Raw genomic sequence first — 21272 nt, 5'->3', positions numbered from 1 at the left:
AGCAAAACCTGTAGGGAAGAGGTCACCTCCCAGTGGTAGAGCTTTTGCTTAGGAAGCAGAAGGTCACAGGTTGAATTCCTGGCATCTTCAGTGAAAGGACTAGGCAGCAGGTAATGGGAAAGACCTGCATATGCCAAACACCCCTGACATCACCGGACGTGTGTCAGAAGGCAACACACCCACTGCTCAGGCTCCACTGGACTGTTTTGGATTGCTAGCTGTTGGGGGGGGGGACGTGCAGATCTGCCCTCACAGAGGAGGGAGAGCTTGTACCTGAATAAAACTTGGTATTAAAGGTGCCAATGGACTGTTTTGGGCCAGGGGGGGCTATGCAGCTTACCTGGCTGCTTCTTGCTCTGACTGAGGGCTGCTGGGAGCAGGGGGTGGGGCTTGTTGCATGTTCCCGCCCCCTGGGCTCTTTACTGCCGGCGCTCCGCTCCTGTGCGTTCCTGCAGGGAATGACCCCAGCCTGTCAGAATAGACAAAACTGACCTTGATAGATCAAGGGTCTGATTTGGAATAAGGCAGCAGCAGCTTCACGTAAGAACACAAGAGGAGCCAATGTTGGATCAGGCCAATGGCCCATCCAGTCCAACACTCTGGGTCACACGGTGGCCAAAGATATCTGTATATGAAGACCCACAGGCCCACAGAAGGTACATATGCTGTACTTTTGCAACGGCGATTTCCCCTCTCTGACTCTTCTCCCGCATCTAAGCCTCCTTACGACTCTGATCCACAGGCTGGCCTTTTATGTTAGGCAAACTGAATGTCCTACAGACTGCAGAGAGCTCAGGAGGTGCCTCAGCACAACTCCATAGTCTGAGGGTCACTCTTACTCTGCGACCAGAATAATAGAAGAAGAAGAGGAGAAGGAGGAGGAGGAGGAGGAGGAGGAGGAGTTTGGATTTCTGCCCCGCCCTTCACTACCTAAAGGTGTCTCAAAGTGGCTTACATACTCCTTTCCCTTCCCCTCCCCACAACAGACACCCTGTGAGGTAGGTGGGGCTGAGAGAGCTCTGAGAGAACTGCTCTTTTTCAAGAACAGCTCTTATCAGAACTATGGCTTGCCAAAGGTCATCCAGCCAGGTGCAAGTGGAGGAGTGGGGAATCAAACCCGGTTCTCCCAGATGAGAGTCCGCGCACTCAACCACTAAGAAGAAGAAGAGAAGATTGGATTCATACCCCGCCCTTCACTACCCAAAGGAGTCTCAGAGCGGCTTACAAACTCCTTTCCCTTCCCCTCCCCACAACAGACACCCTGTGAGGTAGGCGGGGCTGAGAGAGCTCTGACAGAAACGGCTCTTTTTCAAGGACAGCTCTTGCCAGAACTACGGCTTGCCCAAGGTCATCCAGCCAGGTGCAAGTGGAGGAGGAGTGGGGAATCAAACCTGGTTCTCCCAGATTAGAGTCCGCGCACTTCACCACGACACCAAACTGCGACCACAGATCGCCTCATCTTCTTCTGTGATAGATGGATGCCAGAGTTGTCTGGAATAACAGAGTTACCAACCTCCCAGTGGAGGCTCGAGATCTCCTGGGATTACCACTGATCTCCAGGCCAACAGAGTTCAGTTCCCCTGGAGAAAATGGCCGCTTTGGAAGGTGGGCTCTGTGGCATTAGTCCTCACAGATGTCCCTCGCCTCCCCTAACCTGGGTCTCCTCAGGCTCCACCCCCAAAATCTCCAGGAACTTCCCACCCCATCGCTGGCAGTCCTACAGATCACACCTATCCATCCTGAGTCAATACCAAGTGCCTGTCAAATCTCGCCGGATCTCTTTTTTGTTGGCAGACACCAATCCAGAAAGAAGACGTTCTGCTGCCAAGTTCTCAGAATTTGTGCTTCCTTTAAGCTGATGGAGCTGCGGTGGCTCAAGTGGTTAAGACGCTGAACTGCAGGCTGTGGAAGGTCGGTAGTTCAGCAGTTCGAGACCCGAGTGTGCCGCATGACGGGGTGAGCTTCCGTCTCTAGTTCCAGCTCCTGCCAACCTAGCAGTTCGAAAGCAAGACATTGCAAGTCGATCAATAGGTACCACTTCGGTGGGAAGGGAACAGCGTTACGTGCGCCTTGGTGTCTAGTCATGCCGGCCACGTGACCACGGAAACGTCTTCGGACAGCGCTGGCTCTTCGGCTTGGAAACGGAGATGAGCACCGCAACCCTAGAGTCAGGCTCGACTGGCTTTCGAGCAAGGGAACCTTTACCTTTTAAGAGATGGGTTTTAATGTGCCATGGCGTGTTTTAACGTTTACTGCTCTGCCTTTTATTTGGTATCTGTGCTAACTTTGCTACAGCTAAGGGCTGCCGGGGTGGCAAATCGGCCAGCCTGATGGGGAGGCAGAGCTCCATCTTCCTCTCATCCAGCGTCTGTTCAGTTGTTTTGCTCCTACCAGGCGTTTCCACTCCCAAGTTCCACTCCCTCTAAGCTGAGTTGGTGTGAGCCAGCTCACAGTTTTTTAGCCTCCAGCTCACAGATTTTTGTCTCAGCTCAGGAAGGATGGCTCCAGAGCAAACTAATCTATGCAGCAGCCAAACTGTTTGCTCACAACTTTAATGCCAGTAGCTCACAAAGTAGAATTTTTGCTCACAAGACTCCACAGCTTGGAGGGAACATTGCTCCCAATGAGAGAAACATCTCAAAAAATAAACTCTGTGGACACGATATCATGGCCAGCTCTGCTCTGGGAAATACCTGGAGATTTGGGGGTGGGCCCTGGGGCGGGGAGGGACCTCAGCAAGGTACAATGCCATAGAGTCCACCCTCCAAAGGAGCCATTTTCTTCTGGAGAACTGATGTCCGTCGTCTTAATACTGGGAGATCTCCAGGACCACACCTGGAGGTTGGCAACCCGAGGACACGGCCACCAAGACGAGGGAGAGTGGTGGGCAACATGCCAGGGGGGCTGATAACCCTTGGGGCCCATGAAGCTGGGCAAGTCATGTGATTTGTTTCCCAGCAACACCTGTGGGGCAGATCGGGGTGGAGAGGAAGAGGGGAGGAGAAAGAAACTGTGGGTGGCCATTGTGGAAAATGAACACGGTGGGCTTTCAGCCAATACCCACAGGCATCAAAGCAACACGCCTCCCAGGAGAAGCCCTCCACAGAATCGTTGACTTGTGCACTGTAGCGTTGTGAGCTTTGGTTCCAGGAAAAATAATTTTGCCTGAAGAAGAATCTCTCGAAACACACATCTTTTGCCTGGGAGGTGTGTTGCTTTGATGCCTGCTGTATCTACATGGCCTGGGTCCAGCCTACCTGAGGGACCGCCTTTCCCCACATGTTCCCCCAAGAGCACTACGGTCAGGGGCCCAAAATTTGTTGGTCATCCCGGGCCACAAGGATGCCAAATTAGCTGCGACCAGGGCCAGGGCTTTTTCGGTGGCGGCTCCTACCTGGTGGAACGAGCTCCCGGGGGAGATCCGGGCCCTGTGGGACCTTATGCAGTTCCGCAGGGCCTGCAAGACGGAGCTCTTCCGCCAGGCGTTTGAGTAGGAGCCGCCGCCCCACTATACCATCACCGTCACTGTACCAAAAGGACGCTTTGGCGATGCCCTGAGGAAGAACTCGGGAATGTTTAGAAGATCCTGGAGAAGAACTGAGCTGATCCATCTTGGACCCACGATGTTAGTAATTGATTGAGCACCATTGTTTTAATGTTGGATGTTTTTATTACGTACCATATGTTTTACTGATGGCTCGGTTTTAACCTTGCCCTTGTGAGCCGCCCTGAGCCCATTGGGGAGGGCGGGATATAAATATGAAAAATAAATAAATAAATATCTCTTTTTGGAAAGCATAACAGCCTACAATGTTGGCATTGATGACGGCATCTCTCATCAGAAAGCAAGATAGTCTACAGCATTGGAACCTGTCTCTGTAGCTGCGGACTTTTCTATTAGATATGTATTGATCTTTAGGTTTTCGTACTATAGTGAATAAGATACACTAGGGTCTCTATTGTATTTAAGTATATGATTTAAATCAATATATGAAGACATAGTAGCATGTTAGTATTGAGTGTTTTGTTCTAACACGGGGTTTCACTACATTTGCTCAACCTTGCTGTGTTTCCATTCTGTTTCTTGCTCAGCTGGAAGGTGGCAGTAGGTGGTAGTGGTTAAGTGCGCGGACTCTAATCTGGGAGGACCAGGTTTGATTCCCCATTCCTCCACTTGCAACTGCTGGATGACCTTGGTCAAGCCATAGTCCTGTCAGAGCTGTCCTTGAAAGGGCAGTTTCTGTCAAGAGCTCTCTCAGCCCCACCTGCCTCACACGGTGTCTGTTGTGGGGAGGGGAAGGCAAAAGAGATTGTAAGCTGCTTTGAGACTCCGAGTGAAGGGCAGGGTAGAAATCCAATCTCCTCCTCCTCCTCCTCTTCTTCTTCTCACATCACCAGTTTTGCATGCTGTGGCAGGCAGCACAAAATGGGAGTCTTCTCAAGCTCCGGACAGAACGCTTTATGTCTTTTTTTAGATACGGTTGCCAAGCACCAGGTGGGTGACTGGAGACCTCCTGGGCTAACGACTGATCTTAGGGATGCCAGCGTCCAGGTGCAGCCTAGGGTTCCTCTGGAATTACAGCTTGTCTCGAGGCTACAGAGATAGGGTTGCCAGCCTCCAGGTGGGGCCTGGAGATCCCCCGCTTTTACAACTGATCTCCAGCTGACAGAGATCAGCTCCCCTGGATAAATTGGCCCTCTTTGGAGGGTGGACTCTCTGGAATTATACCCCACAGAAGTCCCTCCCCTACTCAAACTCCCCCCTCCTCAGGTTCACCCCCAAAATCTCAAGGTATTTCCCAACACAGAGGCCTGCAACCCTATATTGTAGGCCTGATAAAAACCCTATGACGAGCCCCATACATTGCAGAAATCTTTTGCAGAAGGACATTGCAGTTGACTGGCAACACAGCAAGGGGACTGTTATTTCTTTTGTTTCACGTGATTCATGGTGTCAGCACCAAAACATTACTCAGCACTTTTTGGAACCTAACAAGCATCGCTTTATGCTCCGGAGATCAATGAGACGTCTTGGTTTCTTAAGAGGAAGTCATGTCTCAGACTGACCACTAGATGGCAGGGGCAGACCGTTGTTTGAACCTCATTTAAACTGGAAAGGAAGAACAAATGGGAAACTCTTTGGCAGCTTCTAGCATCCATGGCTACGGAATCACACCACCAAAGGCAAAATTAAAGTTACGAAGCTTATAATTCCACTCATAGATCACTGTCAGCGTTTGAGTCCCTCTTTCCCCCCCCCCCTGAAAACATTGTCTGCAGTAGGCAGGACTGCCGTCTTTATTCTGACCCACCACAAAGAAATTTAGTAGGTGAGGCCGAGATAATGTGATGGGGGGGGGGGTTTTCTTGTGGCGAATGCCAGGCTGCTCTGAGAGGCACCCCAGCAGGGTCACACAAACAAGGGGGCCAATTCCACCCAAAGTGAAGACCAAGATACAATGAGATACAGTGAGAAAGCTTTGCAAGAGATGAAAGAAGGCGAGAAAGAGCAGGTGGTCTCCAATGTTCCTTCTAAGCTGTGGAGTCTTGTAAGCAAAAATTCTACTTTGTGAGCTACTGGCATTAAAGTTGTGAGCGAGCGATTTGGCTATGGCATCAATTAGTCTGCTCTGGAGCCCTCCTTCCTGAGCGAAGACAAAAACCTGTGCGCTGGAGGCTAAAAAACTGTGAGCTAGCTCACACCAACTCAGTTTAGAGGGAACACTGGTGGTCTCCTCCCAGCAAGTACGAAGTCTTGTTTCTGCATTACGCTCCCCGGGCTTCCTACTTTGCAGAGCAAAGGGGCGGGGTTCAAGGTGGCGGCTAAGCAAGAACCAGTCAAACACACAAGTGTGGTGGTGGAACGTGCAGTCAAGTCACAGCCGACTGATGATCAGAGGTGGCTGGCCATTGCTTGCCTCTGCCTAGAGACCCTGGACTTCCTTGGCGGTCTCCCATCTGAACGTGGCCGACCCTGCTTAGCTTCTGAGAGCTGGCAAGATTGGGTTAGCCAGTGCCATCCAGTTAAAAAATATACCTTGATAAAACAAATGTTAATCTGCAGTATAAATACACAGGGGTCATTTCCTGCAGGAGCGCACAGGAGCAGAGCTCCGGCAGTACGGAGCTTAGGGGGCGGGCACATGCAACAAGCCCTGCCCCCTGCTCCCAGCAGCCCTCAGTCGGGCCATGAGGGACAAGAAGCAGCCAGGTAAGTTACAGAGCCGCCCCCCCCGGCCCACCCTCAGGTACAAGCTCTCCCTCCTCTGTGAGGGCAGATCTGTGCGTTCCCCTCCCCCAGCTAGCAATCCACAACAGTCCAGTGGCACCTTTAAGACCAGGTTTTATTCAGGTACAAGCTCTCCCTCCTCTGCGAGGACAGATCTGCACACCCCCCCCCCCAATAGCTAGCAATCCAAAACAGTCCAGTGGAGCCTGAGCAGTGGGAGTTGCCTTCTGACACACTTCTGGTGATGTCAGGGGGTGTGGCACATGAAAATAAGTTATGCTAATGAGTTATGCTAATGAGCTCCTGCACCTTTTTTTCTACAAAATGACCCCTGTTAAAATACATAATGGATTTCTATAGCATATTAATGTCAAGAGCACTGAAAACAAGTGGCGTAGTTCCATCTCTGAAACTCACAAGCTCATAGAATCATAGAGCTGGAAGGGACCACCAGGGTCATCTAGTCCAACCCCCTGCACCATGCAGGAAATTCACAAATATTTATTTATTTATTTATTTATTTATCATTCGATTTATATACCGCCCTAACCCCCCCATGGGGGTCTCTGGGCGGTTTACAGATTGTAGTGCTATGGGCACATTCTCAGGGGTTGGGTCAGCCTACCTAGCACCCCGGTGGTGGCGGCTCTCCCTTCTGGCCTCCGGCTTCCTCGGCTCTCAGCTGTCTTCCTTCGGTCAGCAGGACATCTCTCTCGTGGCGCTTCTCCGGCGAGGCAGCTTTCTCGGCGTGTTGATTCGTCTCTCCCAGCCTCGGCTCTGTCCAGTAGTCTCCGCCGCGCCGGGAGATGACGTCTTCCGCGCCTTCTGCTGCTAGCAACGGCCGCTGTCTGCTGTATCTCCGCAGGCCACCAGGGGTCACTCTACTGGCTTCGTCGTTGCACCACACCACCTCGTCTCTGCTTCCAGGATTCCACCGTCGCCGCCATCATCGCTGTTCCTTCGCCACCGCCGCACACCACACTCCTCAGGGCGAGGGGGTGCCCCCTACCCTACTAAGGGTAGGTCCCCATTTATCTACTCGCCCTTTAACGGGCTTTTGAACCGCTGGGTGGGCGGGAGCTGGGACGTAGGCCGGGAGCTCACTCCGGCCACGGTGGGGCTCAAACAGATGTTCGGCCAGATGTTAAAGCAGGCTGCATTTACAGCCCGCGCTACCTGCCCCCCACCCGCAGTGATCCATGCCCAAGAGATGACCAAAAAAACCTCCAGGATCCCTGAGCCAATCGGGCCTGGAGGAAAATGGCTTCCTGACCCCCAAAGTGGTGATCAGCATTTCCCTGGGTGTGTAAGAAAGGGCCACGAGAACTAAGCACTGAGGCAACCCTCCCTGCCCTCCCTTCTCATGATCTCCCAAGTTCACAGACCCCACATTGCTGTCAGGTGGCCCTCTAGCCTCTGTTTGAAAACCTCCAAAGAAAGAGAGCCCGCCGCCTCCCGAGGAAGCCTGTTCCACTGAACTAGCTCAGCTAGTTCCTCGACGGGAAACAACTGAGGAAGCGCCACCAATTGCAAACACCAGCCAGTCAAATGAATTCTTGTGTCAAGTTTGGTGTCGTGGTTAAGTGTGCGGACTCTAAGCTGGGAGAACCGGGTTTGATTCCCCCACTCCTCCACTTGAACCTGGCTGGATGACCTTGGGCAAGCCGTAGTTCTGATAAGAGCTGTCCTTGAAAAAGAGCAGTTTCTGTCAAGAGCTCTCTCAGCCCCGCCTACCTTGCAGGGTGTCTGTTGTGGGGAGGGGAAGGGAAAGGAGTTTGTGAGCTGCTCTGAGACACTTTTGGGTAGTGAAGGGCGGGGTATAAATCCAATCTCCTCTTCTTCTTCTTAGTGGTTAAGTGCGCGGACTCTAATCTGGGAGAACCGGGTTTGATTCCCCACTCCTCCACTTGCATCTGGCTGGATGACCTTGGGCAAGCCGTAGTTCTGATAAGAGCTGTTCTTGAAAAAGAGCAGTTTCTGTCAGAGCTCTCTCAGCCCCACCGACCTCATAGGGTGTCTGCTGTAGGGAGGGGAAGGGAAAGGAGTTTATAGGCTGCTCTGAGACTCCTGTGGGTAGTGAAGGGCAGGGCATAAATCCAATCTCTTCTTCTGCAACTGATCATTGGCATATACCTTGGCACCTACTGAACAGTGGGAGACCTGCCAGAATTGCAACTGATCTCCAGGAGACAGAGATCCCTTCCCCTGGAAAAAACACCAGCTGTTTTGGGAAGGTGGACTCTCCGGCGTTGTACCCCACTGAGGTGTCAGCGTATTGGAAGCGCCAATAACAACACAATCCAGAGTTGGCTAGTCCTGAACTATTTACAGTGGTTTATCGACAGCAACTATATACATACAGTCCTTTAGCACTTGCAGTATCCAGTTCACCAGGCTTACCGACAAAGTGCTTCGCATAGAATCCAATCCACAAGAGTGATGAAGCACATACAGACTGTACTCAATATATACATCTGAGCACCAATCAGAATGAAGTGCTGACTCAAGGTGACAATAGTCAGGATGATGTCACATGACACTCTAACTGTCACATGACACTCTGTCACCTCAGATCAAGATGATCTAATCGACTACCTTTGTCTTGGCTGTCATCTTGCCTGCCGTACATCATCGTATGCCGTCATGAGGTCCCTCCCCCCAGGCTCCACCCTGAAATCTCCCAACCCGGAGCTGCCAGCCCTACGGGACGAGCCGATGGCCAAAGTGGTCAATGAGTAGGGAAGGGTGGATCACACAGCCCTCCCGCTACGCTCGCCTCCCACCAGGGGCGGAGTTTGCTGGCCTGGCCAACACGGACATCCTCCGTCTCGCGAGGCCCACGGAGGGAATCAGGCAGGGGAAGAAAAACACACAGCCGCTCTCTGGTTGCTTGCAGGCCCCACACGCCTGCAGCGCCATCTCTCGGTCGGCGGCTGCCCCAGGCAAGGGCGGCTTCCGACTCGCTGTACACCCTTGACACCAAGTATGAAAAACGAACAAAGAGGTGACGTGCCACTTACTTACCCAGCCAACTTCTGTTTAGATACACTGAAACGAACACTGGAGGGACTGTGAAGAAGTCTACCACTGAGTTTACTTCCAGCCAGAACCAAAGCTTGTCGTTGGCTGCGATGAACTGGGGAAGGGGGGGGGAGAAAAGGGAGAGGGAAGACATGAAAAGGACGGTGAGACTTGTATTGTGGACAGCGGTCTTCTTTAGCAAACATACAGGTCCACCTCACGCCACAGCCGCAGATTCTACTGCAGCGTTCATAGAACAGGAGAACGGTGAAGTACCTTCTCGAGGATGGACTACAAACCAAGAGCGGTTTTTTTTAGCGGTTCTGCATTGGCTTTTCCTTTCGTTGTTTTACGAAACCCACCTTTGAACAGAAATTTCTTTCTGCATTGCATCCCGCTGTCACTTCCTTTGACCATTGGGTTTTATGGCACCTTCTGCATAGACTGATGGCCGTTCAGGGGTGACTTCGCAGGCAGTACGGCGTTGCCCCGGGGTATTTGAATGTGGTTTTGAGCTGCACCTTTTCCTCAGTGTTGAGGAAATGTGGAGCAAATGCTAGAGGCAGAATCGCCCAACCACAAAGGGAGGAAAGGACTTGTAGGGCACATTGTGTTTCTGCGTGTCTATGTGTAAAGTGCCATCAGGTTGCGACTGACTCATGGCGACCTCAGCAAGGGACATCCAAGGCAGGGTGAGAAGCAGAGGTGGTCTGCCGTTACCTGCCTCTGCAGCGTCTTCCTTGGTGGTCTCCCTTCCAAATCCCTTCAAAGCCTGATGAGCTTCCAAGATCTGAGGAGCTCAGGCTTTACCAGAATACCGTTCCACTTCCTCTAGTGCATATCACCATAGACTATGTGGTTTGGGGCCAGCATACCTTAAAGGACATCTATTCTCAGACGGACCTACCGAACCACTAGTCATCTTTTGGGAACCTGATGAGTTTAGCTGGGAGGCAACCCAAGAGATGGTCTGATTCCCCCAAGGGACCATAATTATGGAACTCCCTAAACAGGGATAGTTGTCTATCCCTTGATAGCACTATATTCTGCCAGCCAGCAGGTAAGAAAGACTTTTTTTGGCTTTGTTTGGCACGCCCTTCCTGCCCTCTGTTTTAATTGCTGTTTCTGTGTTTTCACAAGACTGGGAAGGGTGGTTGTGAAGGAACTAGAGAAGATCCTTAAGTGCAGGGATGAGTCGCTGGTGACCAAGACCAAGTTAATTCATGCCGTGGTCCCCCCCTGTTCCTATGTATGGGTGTGGAAGTTTGGCCATGAAGAAAGCTGAGGGGAAGAAAGTTAATTCATTTAAAATGTGGTGTTGGAGGAGAGTTGTGTACAGATACAGTGGACCGCCATAAGTGGGTTCTAGATCAAATAGAGCCTAAATCCCCCCCCCTAGAAGCTGAAATGACTAAACTGAGGTTATCGTACTTTGTGGCACGTTATGAGAAGACAAGAGTCACTGGAAAAGACAATAGTGGCCCCAGTCACACAAAAGGTTTTGGGCCGGGAGAGGGACGGATCAAGGGCGCAGCAAACGGGCGCGATCCCACCGCAACATCTGGGAAACATTGCACACCCGTCCTCGATCCGGCCCTTCAGGCTGAAAAGCTGCATCTAAAATAAACCACCTACAGAGGTGGACTTACCAGCAAAGCCGCATCAAGCGCGGCCGTGGGATCGCCGGCACGTCCTTCTGCCGGCGCATCCAAGACCCCTGGCCGAACTGTGCATGCTCACACATGCGCAGTTCGGCATCTTCTGTCTCTGTCTCGTTGCTTTCTCCCCAGTCTCCCTGGAATCTGATCGTGCCGGGGAGCAACTGCGCGGCGGCTCACGGGATCTGTATGATCCCGCCGCCGCGTGTCTATTTTGGTGCGGCTTTCAAAAGCTGCATTTTGCCCGTGCTTCCCCCCCCCCCCCAAATTTGGCAGGGACCAGTGTTAGGAGAAGCAGACGGCAGCAAGACAAGAGGAAGACCCCACCAATGCCCCCTCTGAGCTGTGGAGTCTTGTGAGCAAAAATTCTACTTTTTGAGCGACCGGCATCAAAGTTGTGAGCGAGCGATTTGGCTGCTGCATGAATCAGTTTGCTCCGGAGCCCTCCTTCCTGAACTAAGGCAAAAATGTGTGAGCTGGAGGCTAAAACACTGTGAGCCAGCTCACACTGACTCAGCTTAGAGGGAACACTGGACCCAGCACAGGACGGATGGACTCAGTCAAGGAAGCCACAAAGGCCCCTCCGTTTGCAAGTCCCAACCAAGGATGTTCACGATAGGCCACTTTCAAAGTCATTGATCCATAGAATCTCCACGTCCGAAGCAACTTGACGGAACTTACCACACACACATTGTGGTTTTAAATTGGCTTTATGACGCTCTGCTTTTAACTGCACAGAGTTGGAGTCCAGTGGCATGCACACGGAAGCTTCTCCCGAGAATTAAACTTTGTTGGACTTGGTGCCACTGGACTCCCAACTTTGCTCTGCTGCTTCAGACCACCACGGTGACCCACCTGAACTGCATTTAATTGTCAGCCACCTTGGTGATGCCGACGGGCCAGAAAGGTGGAATACTCTCCCCCTTGTATGTGGCCCTAGGTTAGGATTGGCATGTGTTGTATAATGTAATGTGAACTGCTCAGAGCCCTCAGGGGGTGAGCGGTTCAGAGCCCTCTGGGGGTGAGCGGTATACAAATGGAATGTAATAATAATAATAATAATAATAATAATATAACTTCTGTAAAGAAATAAATCTAGCTGGCGAATTTCCCCACCATAGGGAACTGTAATTCTGTGCCGTCTGATCACAGAACTCTCAGCTATTTTGCAAAACTCTTTGGGGCAAACCCTGGCATGCAACTGTCGGTACCACAGATATGCACCCGGTTGATCAACTGCGGCATATGTTAGTAAAAAGAAAGGATCCGGCGGTGGAATGGTCTTGGATGACCCTGCCAGATGAATCGGGCTTCTGGAGTCTCAGGCAATGTTCCCTCTAAGCTATGGAGTCCTGTGAGCAAAAATTCTACTTTGTGAGCTCCTGGCATTAAAGTTGTGAGCAGGTGATTTGGCTACTGCATAAATTAGTTTGCTCTGGAGCCCTCCTTCCTGAGCGAAGACAAAAATGTGTGAGCCAGAGGCTAAAAGACTGTGAGCTAGCTCACACTGACTCAGCTTAGAGGGAACACTGGTCTCAAGTCGAATCTGCATCTAGCATTTGCTCCGCTGTCTTACCAAACCCACATTGGAACAGAAATTCCCATCTCCAGCTACATTGCATGCCACTTCCACTTTGATTGATTGTCGGACTTTATGGCAGTGTCCAGACTGCATGCTGCTTTCACTTCATTTGATCTCTGATTTTACGGTGGCTGTCTGCAGAGATTTATGGCCATTTTATGGCCATTCGGGGGTGACTCTGCAGTCAGTATGGTGTTAGCCCCCCGGGGTATCTGAATGTGGTTTTGAGCCGCATCTTTTTCTGTTCCAGCGTGGGTTTGGTACAACAACGGAGCAAATACTAGATGCAGGTTGGGCCTCAGTGGCAAGACGGCCCCATGCGTCTAGGGATGAAGAGGCCAGAGACAGCCAGTGTGTGCTGTTCACACATTGGACCTTGGAGATGTGAGCTCAAACCCCTGATCATCCACAAACCTTGCTCAATGAGCTTCGACCAGTGACTCTTTCAGGCTAACCCTACCTCACAGGGTCGCTGTGGGGACAACCTGGAGAAGGAAGAATCCTGTGCAACAGCCCTAAGCTCTGTGTAGGAAGGATAGTATAGAACATGTACCAGGTAGACAGACTGGAAGCATGCCTAGGATGCTGTGATGCGCATGCTTGGGTCTTGGAAGGTGACGTATCTCTGGAGGCTAGGGAAGGAGAAGGGGGCTGGGTCTAAAGCAGAGGGTTTGGGGGTGGCGCCTGGGGAGGGCATGGTTGGGGCGGGGAGGAAAATCAGTGGGGCACAATGCCGTCGCGTTCACCCTCCAAAGCGGCCCTTTCCTCCGGGGGAACTGATCTCTGCAGCCTGGACATCCCGGGAGGTCTTCAGGTTCCACCTGGAGGTCGGAAACCCTCGCTGCTTTGCTGAAGGGAGCAGGATGCAGGTGTTTTGAATGAAGGGATGGGTAAGTCGCCACTGGAACTGGCTCTTTCATAGCGTTGTCAACCTCCAGGAGGCACCTGGAGATCTCCTGCTATTATAACGAATTTCCGGACGACCAAGGTCGGCTCCCCTGGAGAAAATGGCTGCTTTGGAGGGTGGGGTCCGTGGCACCCCTTCCCCCAAACCCCACCCTCCCCAGGCTCCGCCCTCCCAAACCTCCAGGTTTCCCCCAGCCCACAGCTGGTAACGGCCCTCCCTCCCCCCTCTGCCCCTTCACGAGCAAGGTCGGCCTGAGGCGAGTCGGCACTTACCCGCAAGCCAAAGTAGAGTAGGAAGAACACGTTGAAAGCCATGTCGATCTGTAACGTGAAATCTTTATAGAAATTCTGGCAAGATTCTATTGGGCTATTAAGAGAGAAGAAAAGACGGACGTAAATGGGAGGGAACCAATCTGCATATGAAAATACAGTACACAACACACACATACACACACACAAAAACCCACCCTCCGCTGCCCGTTTCAATTTTGATTAGACCCTGGACTGAATGCAAGAGCGGCAGATGTTGCCAGTGTGTGTGTGTGTGTGCACACACACACACCCCGGTCAAAACCAGGCAGGCATTTATTGGAAGGGACTTGGGTGGTCGGCCCATTCTGTACTTTTCGTCTCTTCAGTTAACAGCTGGGAAGGAACCATGCAGGCACCTCTGGGGGAGGCCAAGCAGGAGAAACTCCCAGGGCTCCTGAACCCCACCCCCCCACACACACACTGTTAACCCTTACAGAACTGGCTTCAGGAATCCAGGGCCATTTTGCAGCATGTTCCACTGAGGGATGCCAGATTTTCCGAGCAGCTACCGGCCCTGTTCCGCTGCTGCTTGATGAAACCGGGTGGAGAAAGCTTCACTGGCTACTTGCCCCGGCCCTAGGATTGCCAATCCTGGGTTGAGAAACACCCGGAGATTTTTTTGGGGGGGAGCCTAGAAAGGGTGGGGTGTGTGGAGAGATGCAACCCCAATGGGATATAATGCCACAGAGCCCACCCTCCAAAGCGCCTGTTTTCTCCAGAGGAACTCATCTCAAACATCTGGAGCTCAGCTGTAATTCCAGGAGAACTCCAGGCCCCACCTAAAGGTTGGCAACCAACTCAAGTGGAAGCCTGCCAGGGGGTCCCATCCCCCCCATTCTCAACTGGCAGCCCAAGGTCTCACACGTGCAACTTGATCTCAAGATACTGTTCTTTATAGAATTTGAACCAAAAAAAAAGTGTTTTGTTTTGTTTTGTTTTTTAACAAATAATGCAAAATAACAAATAATTGCAAAGTTACCAAATTAGTGCCCTTTTATTCTTTTTCTCCCCTTTCTGGTTAAGAAGTCCTTGCTTTTGAGGGCCTTCTACATCAGCAACTGTGGGAGGGGTGGTTTGGTATGGTTCTCTTGCTTACCAAACACGAGGTTCGTATTTGGCAAGACGCCCGGGCACGTGAGCCTTGAAACTGGCAGGATTAGAAGCAGTGCTGTAAGGGTTAATGTCCGCATGCAACTGTTGCATCCATTTCCCCTCCAGACGCTCAGGCAGCCATTCCATTTTTTATTTTTACTCACAGAGTAATGCAACCCAGTAGCACTGGCTATACAAACTGGTATCGTGGCAGAGGTACAAGATATTGAGCCCATAATCCACTGAAGAAAGCCTATTTTGTGACTGATTGGAGACATTACAGGCCACCCTTCCACCCACCCACCCAGGTTAAGTAGCATAAGCTAATATTCAGACCAAATGCTCAAATCCATCAGCATAACCAGCAGGAAAGATACCAGGCTCCAAAATTACTTGGGGGGGGGGGGATGCTCAAAGAAACAGAAACAAACAAACAAAATCCCTCGACTTTACCGGTACAGAGTGCCAGGCATCATATCAGTTAGCATAGCTGCAGAGGTCAGGCAACACTGCTGAACAGGCAAGATTTCTGCACATTAAAAACGCCAGTAATCTAATTAAAGGCAGCAAAGGAAATGAGATGACCAATGTGCTGAGCATGCAGCCAGACTCCCATGGACTTGTAAACATCACAGCGCCAACAGGATCAGAACACGTGCATTTGGGCCTGGGAGGCCTTCGCCGTGGTGTGAAAACATCCCCTTGAAGAATGGTGGACTTCTAAGAGTGCAATCCTGTGCACAGTCGATCCTCTAGCTGAGCCCACTGAATGAACGGGCTTGGGTTGGAGTGACTTCGCGAAGGACTGCGCAAAGCCATGTTTGATGTGTTTTCTGAAAGACCCAAATTTGATCCTGTGTCACATTGTTAAATGCCACCATTATACACCATTATATGCAAGCTACATAGATCCATTCCCCTAGAGAAAATGGATGGTTTGGAGGGTGGACTCTGTGACATTAGACCCACTGAGGTCCCTGTCCTCCCCAGGCTCCACCCCCAAATCTCCAAGAATTTCTCAACCTGGATCTGGCAACCCTACCAGGGTGGGACTTAGCAACTCCAGGCCTTTTATAAACATCTTCTGTCAGATGTCTAACAACACAGATCAAATGGTGCTGAGTGCAGACGGTCACCTTTAGCAGTGTCGTCAGCTGGAGACTTGGGGGTGGAGAAAAGGGAGTGTGAGATTGGGGGTGGGAAGGGACCGCATCATGCCACAGAATCCACCCCCCCCCCCAAAAAAAAACCACCCTCACAACCCTGCCATTTCCTCCAGGGGAAACTGATCTCTGCGTCCTGGAGATGAGTTGTATTCCAGGAGATCTCCAGGCCCCACCTGGAGGTTGGTAACCCAAAACTTTAGTCAATTGGGGAAACTAAGAAAAAAGAGTGGAAGGCGTACGACTGGAAAGTCTACAAACCAGCAGGGGTTTTTTTTAAAAAAAAATATTGCACAAATAATTACAAACAGTTAAAATTATGTACAACAGATTAAAAGAAACTATCAAGAAGTATTATCTATTTTCATATGCTTATATTATTTCTATTATACTTTAAAAATAAAAATTGAAACTAATCTATATAGATCCAGCATTTAAAAAAAAATCACCATGTTGCTCTAGATAGTTCAATATAGGGTACCAGATAAGACTCAAAATCTGATTTATACTTCTCTAGAGATTTAAAATTCAACTCTTCAGTTATCTTTGCCATTACGTAATGTTCCCGTAATTTCCTATGCCACAAAGAGAGCGGAGGAGCGATCGAACTTTTTCAGCAATGGGCTACAGTCGTTTTGGCTATTGACAGTAATATTGTGATTGTTACCCTTCATTGATATGGGCAAATTTTGTCTGTCTTATAACTTAAGAATAAAGATTCAAGTATCAGCTCAAGAGCTTTTTTTTTTGTACCTGTACCTAAATACTAGGAGTGTGCAAAAAGAAAAAAAAATTCGGCCCATTTGTATTCAGCCGAATCGGGCAGAATCAATTTCAGCTGGCAGTAAGACTCCCGCATGTCAGTTTCGTCAGTAGGAGCTGTCAATTTCATCCCCATTATATCCTATGGGCCATTGAAGTCAATGGAGAAAACATAGGATATATTCTGGGGGCTGGAGGGGAGGGAGCTTGAGGGAGGGACTCCAAACTCGCAGGGTAGTTACTTTTTTTACAAGTTACTTTTTCCCACCATAGAGAACAATGGAGGGGATAGGGACAACCTGTTTGGGGGGCCGTAGAATTGGACCCCCTGGTCCAATGTTCTTCAAACTCGGTTGGTATCTTGGGGAGATGCTCCAGCAGCTACCCTATAAGTTTGAAGTTTCTCCCTCAAACCCCCTCCCCTCCAGCCCCCAGAATATACCCTATATTTTCACCATTTACTTCAATGGCCCATAGGATATAATGGGGCCGAATAAATTCGGCGGCAAGCCGATTCAAATCAGAGGATCTGAAGTGGCCTGCAGCAGCCCGAAAGGGGTCCGAATGTGCCATTTTCGGGGGTTCATTCGGTTTGGACGAACAAAATGCACATCCCTACTAAATACATGTAATTAGAGCTATTTTTTGTATACAAACCAGCAGTTGATCAAATGTGTCTCTAGGACCAAACGGTGCATGCTCCCAAGGCCGAGGCCAAAGGGGAAACACCGAAGTAGTTTTACTGAAAACACTGGAATGCAAGCGCCTCATACGTTCTGTTCTCCCCAAGCAAGGACTGGCCTGTCTCACCCATGGGGAGATCTGCCATGGTCCTTCAAAGCCTATGGGATTGACAAGGAGTGAAGTGCAAATGTCTTCCCGGTTGACCTCACAGAAGCCGGAGGGGAAGTGGAACCCTGCGGCATGCCGGCATTTGCTTTCTGCACGTCTCTCTCCAACACAAAGCTCCTTTCAAGAGCTGGAACTGCACTCCCAAAAGCTTGTGGGGTGTCGCTCTTGCTGGTCTGTGCATTTCAGAGGGGGTGTGTGGCACAAATTTGAGTGCTCCCACATGTTTTTTAAAAAGTAAACTAAAAGAGGACCTTTTGCATCTAACACAGCAGCGGGAACACCCCACGGCTTGACTAGTAACAAGGCTTATCTATTGCAAGCCTCCTCTATCAAGGCAATGTCATCCGCTCTTCGTTTTTCTTGAGAAAAAGCCATTTGTTTCCAGAGGTTGCGAGCAGTGTTCCCTCGAAGCAGAGTTAGTGTGAACTAGCTCAAAGTTTTTTTAGCCTCTGGCTCACACATTTTTTGTCTTAGTTCAGGAAGGAAGGCTCCAGGGCAAACCAATTTATGCAGTAGCCAAATCGCTCGCTCACAACTTCAATGCCAGTGGCTCGCAAAGTGGAATTTTTTTGCTCACGAGACTTCGCAGTTCAGAGGGAGCGTTGGTTGCGAGCAACGATATAGTTTCTGTCTATCCTCTGATTCTACAGACAGCCAACAGAACTGTGGAAACCTCCTTACACACCCTCATAATTCATGAATGGGGCTGGCGAACGGACAGAGCAGTCTTTGTGAACGACGAGAATGAAAGTTGGTCGATCTTCTATCTATATGATAGGTTTGTGTCTAATAGATGTGGAGGGCATGAAGCTGTTGTGTCCGTGGTATTAGACCAGGGGTCCCCAACGTGGCCTCCACGGATGCCAGGGCAACCACTGACACCTTTCTCGGCACCTGTGAAGTGTTTTTTTAGAAAATGGGTGTGATTGGCCACTGGAGAATTGATCGGCTGTGCAGATTTTTAAAAACACTGCTTTGGCAGCGGCTGCCCCCACAGCACACGGATCAGCACTGTGCGACTGAAGGTAAAAAGCAGCAGCCGTTTTGTTGCTGTTCCCACCATGCTGTTTTGGAAACACCTTTCTGGTGTCCATCAAGTGTTTTCAGGAAGTGGGTGGGGCCAAGGAGGACTTTTGCCCAGCAAAAGCTTCTCATTGGCTGTGCAGATTTTTTTTAAAAAAATGTTGCGCTTTGGCAGCAGCTGCCACCACAGTACGAGGATCTACACTGTGTTTCTGAAGTTAAGCTGTGGCAACCATTTTGTGGCTGGCTTCACCTCCTGCAGCAGCCATGTTGTGGTGGCCATTTTGGAGCTGCACCCACCAAATCATGTCAGGATTCCAAAAGTGCCCATGGGATCAAAAACGTTGAGGACCCTTATCTAACAAATGGACTTCTGCCGGCAGGATCTGCACCTTGATGCCTGTCTCAGTCCCTCCTCCTTCCCACTAGCTTCATTTGATGCATTTGAAATAATTAGTCCTTCATGCATTTATAAAATTATGAAGGAATTCACACTGTCCCAACAAGTAGACTCATGTACAGTGTGTCTGTATTTTCTTCTTCTTGTCTTCCTCGGAGATTATTAGAACTCCACCGTCTCACTTTTAACAAACTCGGCGGCATTCCAACTAACAGTTATGAATAATGCTGACTGGGCAGGTTGTAATAAATGCTTAATTTAATCAGAAACTGTAAGGACAGCAGAAGTAGTGATTGATAAATGGTAAATGTAAAACAAAGAGATGCTCCTATAATCAATACAGCAGTTGCGGGCTAGTATATAATCTAGGGGAATGAGTAATTAGAAGTGTTTTATGCACCCACAGTTAGCTGAAACCTCACAGTACTATCCCTGCTATGACACATCACTGCTATTTTGTTGGACAGAGTTCTCAAGTAAGTGGACATTTTGATGCTCAAGGAGAAAAATCCAAGTGCTGGGTAACATCTAATTGGCTCCAGCTCATTTCAGACATAATGTGAAGCCATGGTTGAACTGAATTAAGTGTTGTTGCTGCAATCAGCCAAATGCAGGTCAGGGTCACCAAGCGAGGTGGACTGGGGGTGCAAAATCCAGGGTCAGCTTGAGGGCCTGTGAAACTGGAATCACACTCAATTCAGCAAACATTATTTCAGTTTATTTTACTATTAGTGCAGTTCTGCACTGCAGCCACTAGGGGCACACGGAGGTTTGATCGGAGTAAATCACAGCTCTGACTTAGTTTGCCACTATTTTTAGTGGCAATTTTTTTTAAAAAAGCTGCAAACTATGATGCTACAATCACTGCAAACTACAGTGAGGCTGAGGCAAACATAAGACACTGTTAAGCTCATCGACTAACCTGGTCCTCTCCCCTGCCCTTCTAATTCTTCTGTTTGCCACCCCTCCAAAAAAAGTGCAGTCTCGTGATCCCTACCTGGGTGGGAAGTTAAAACTTACTTAACAGTAATATCAAAAACCTCAGTTCATATTTCATCAAGCTAGTATTTCCCAAGAATCTATGAAAGCAGTGAAAGGATGTCCACTCCCCCCCCCCACACATACTTCATGTGTATTGTGATCTCTATTAATATTTAATGGTTACAAATGTGGAATGGTAAATGCCTTAGTTCTAGTTTATATCAAAGCAAACAATATTCTAAATTAAACGTGTGACTATAATTTGTGTTTGTGGTTTTCAAATCCATCTTGCTTTAGTTAAAGTAGATTTTTGTTGTTGTTCAGTCGCACAGTCGAGTCCGACTCTTCGCGACCGCATGGACCAGTTCACGCCAGGCCCTCCTGTTTTCTGCCGTCCTCTGAAGTTGGCTCGATTTCATGTTTGTTGCATCTATGACACTGTCTAACCATCTCATCCTTTGCCGTCCTCATCTTCTTTGACCTTCAGTCTTTAGATACAAAGTCTTAAACTAGAAGTTAAGAGCAACCTCTGCTCCCAAATCATTAGAAGTGATTTGATTACATATTAAACACTTTTGAAGCAATGGGTTGTTGTTGTTGTTGTTTTATTAGATTAGATTTGTATACTGCCCTCCCCACAAGAGGGCTCAGGGTGGTTCACAACAAAGTCATACAAAACACATTACATCTATTGAATAATTTAAAATGCAATTCCAAAACCCAATAACCATATGGTGCCGTCACACAATTCCTCTCCCCAGTTTACATTAGCAATGGGGGAGAGGGGTGAATCAGATGGTTATTAAGAACTATTAAAATGTTTAAAACCATTGTTGTCCTCAGCTGTATGCTTGGTGGAACATCTCAGCCTTGCAAGGCCTGCAGAATTGTAACAGATCCCGCAGGACCCTGATGTTAACAGGCAGACAGTTCCTGGGCTAGGGACTTCCAATAGATGTTGGTCACTTGAGCATAGTGCTCTCTGGGGGGGGGGGGATACCAGGAGAGGTGACCCCATAGGTACGTTGGTCTCTGACCATTTAGAGCCTTAAAGGTCAAGGCCAAAATCTTGAACCTGACCCAGTTCTCAACTTGGCGCCAGTGCACCTGGCAAAGCACAGGTTATATGTGTGTAGTTATCGATGTCCCAGTAAGGACCTGGGTGGCTGCATTCTGGACAAGCTGTAACCTCCAGATCAGCCTCAAGGGCAGCCCAGCGTAGAGGACATTACAGTAATCAAGCCTAGAGGTGACCATTGCATGGATTACCATGGCTAGGTCGAGACAAGAC

General features: G+C 49.6%; 1 protein-coding gene across 1 annotated transcript in view; it reads right to left on the bottom strand.

The window, feature by feature from the left end:
• Positions 1–21272, bottom strand: part of KCNMA1 (potassium channel, calcium activated large conductance subfamily M alpha, member 1) — a 427405-nt gene that overhangs the window by 293910 nt on the left and 112223 nt on the right. Inside the window, exons 3-4 of the mRNA XM_015416325.1 lie at positions 13670–13763; positions 9254–9365 (exon numbers count right to left, since the gene is read on the bottom strand). Of these exons, the coding sequence (XP_015271811.1) occupies positions 9254–9365; positions 13670–13763 (206 nt within the window). The remainder of the gene's footprint in view (positions 1–9253; positions 9366–13669; positions 13764–21272) is intronic.

The sequence above is a fragment of the Gekko japonicus genome, unplaced genomic scaffold (assembly GCF_001447785.1).
Source record: "Gekko japonicus isolate JY-2015 unplaced genomic scaffold, Gekko_japonicus_V1.1 scaffold861, whole genome shotgun sequence".
NCBI classification, from domain to species: Eukaryota; Metazoa; Chordata; class Lepidosauria; order Squamata; family Gekkonidae; genus Gekko; species Gekko japonicus.
The sequence above is the reverse complement of the archived record's forward strand: the minus strand, read 5'-3'. Positions and strand labels throughout refer to the sequence as shown.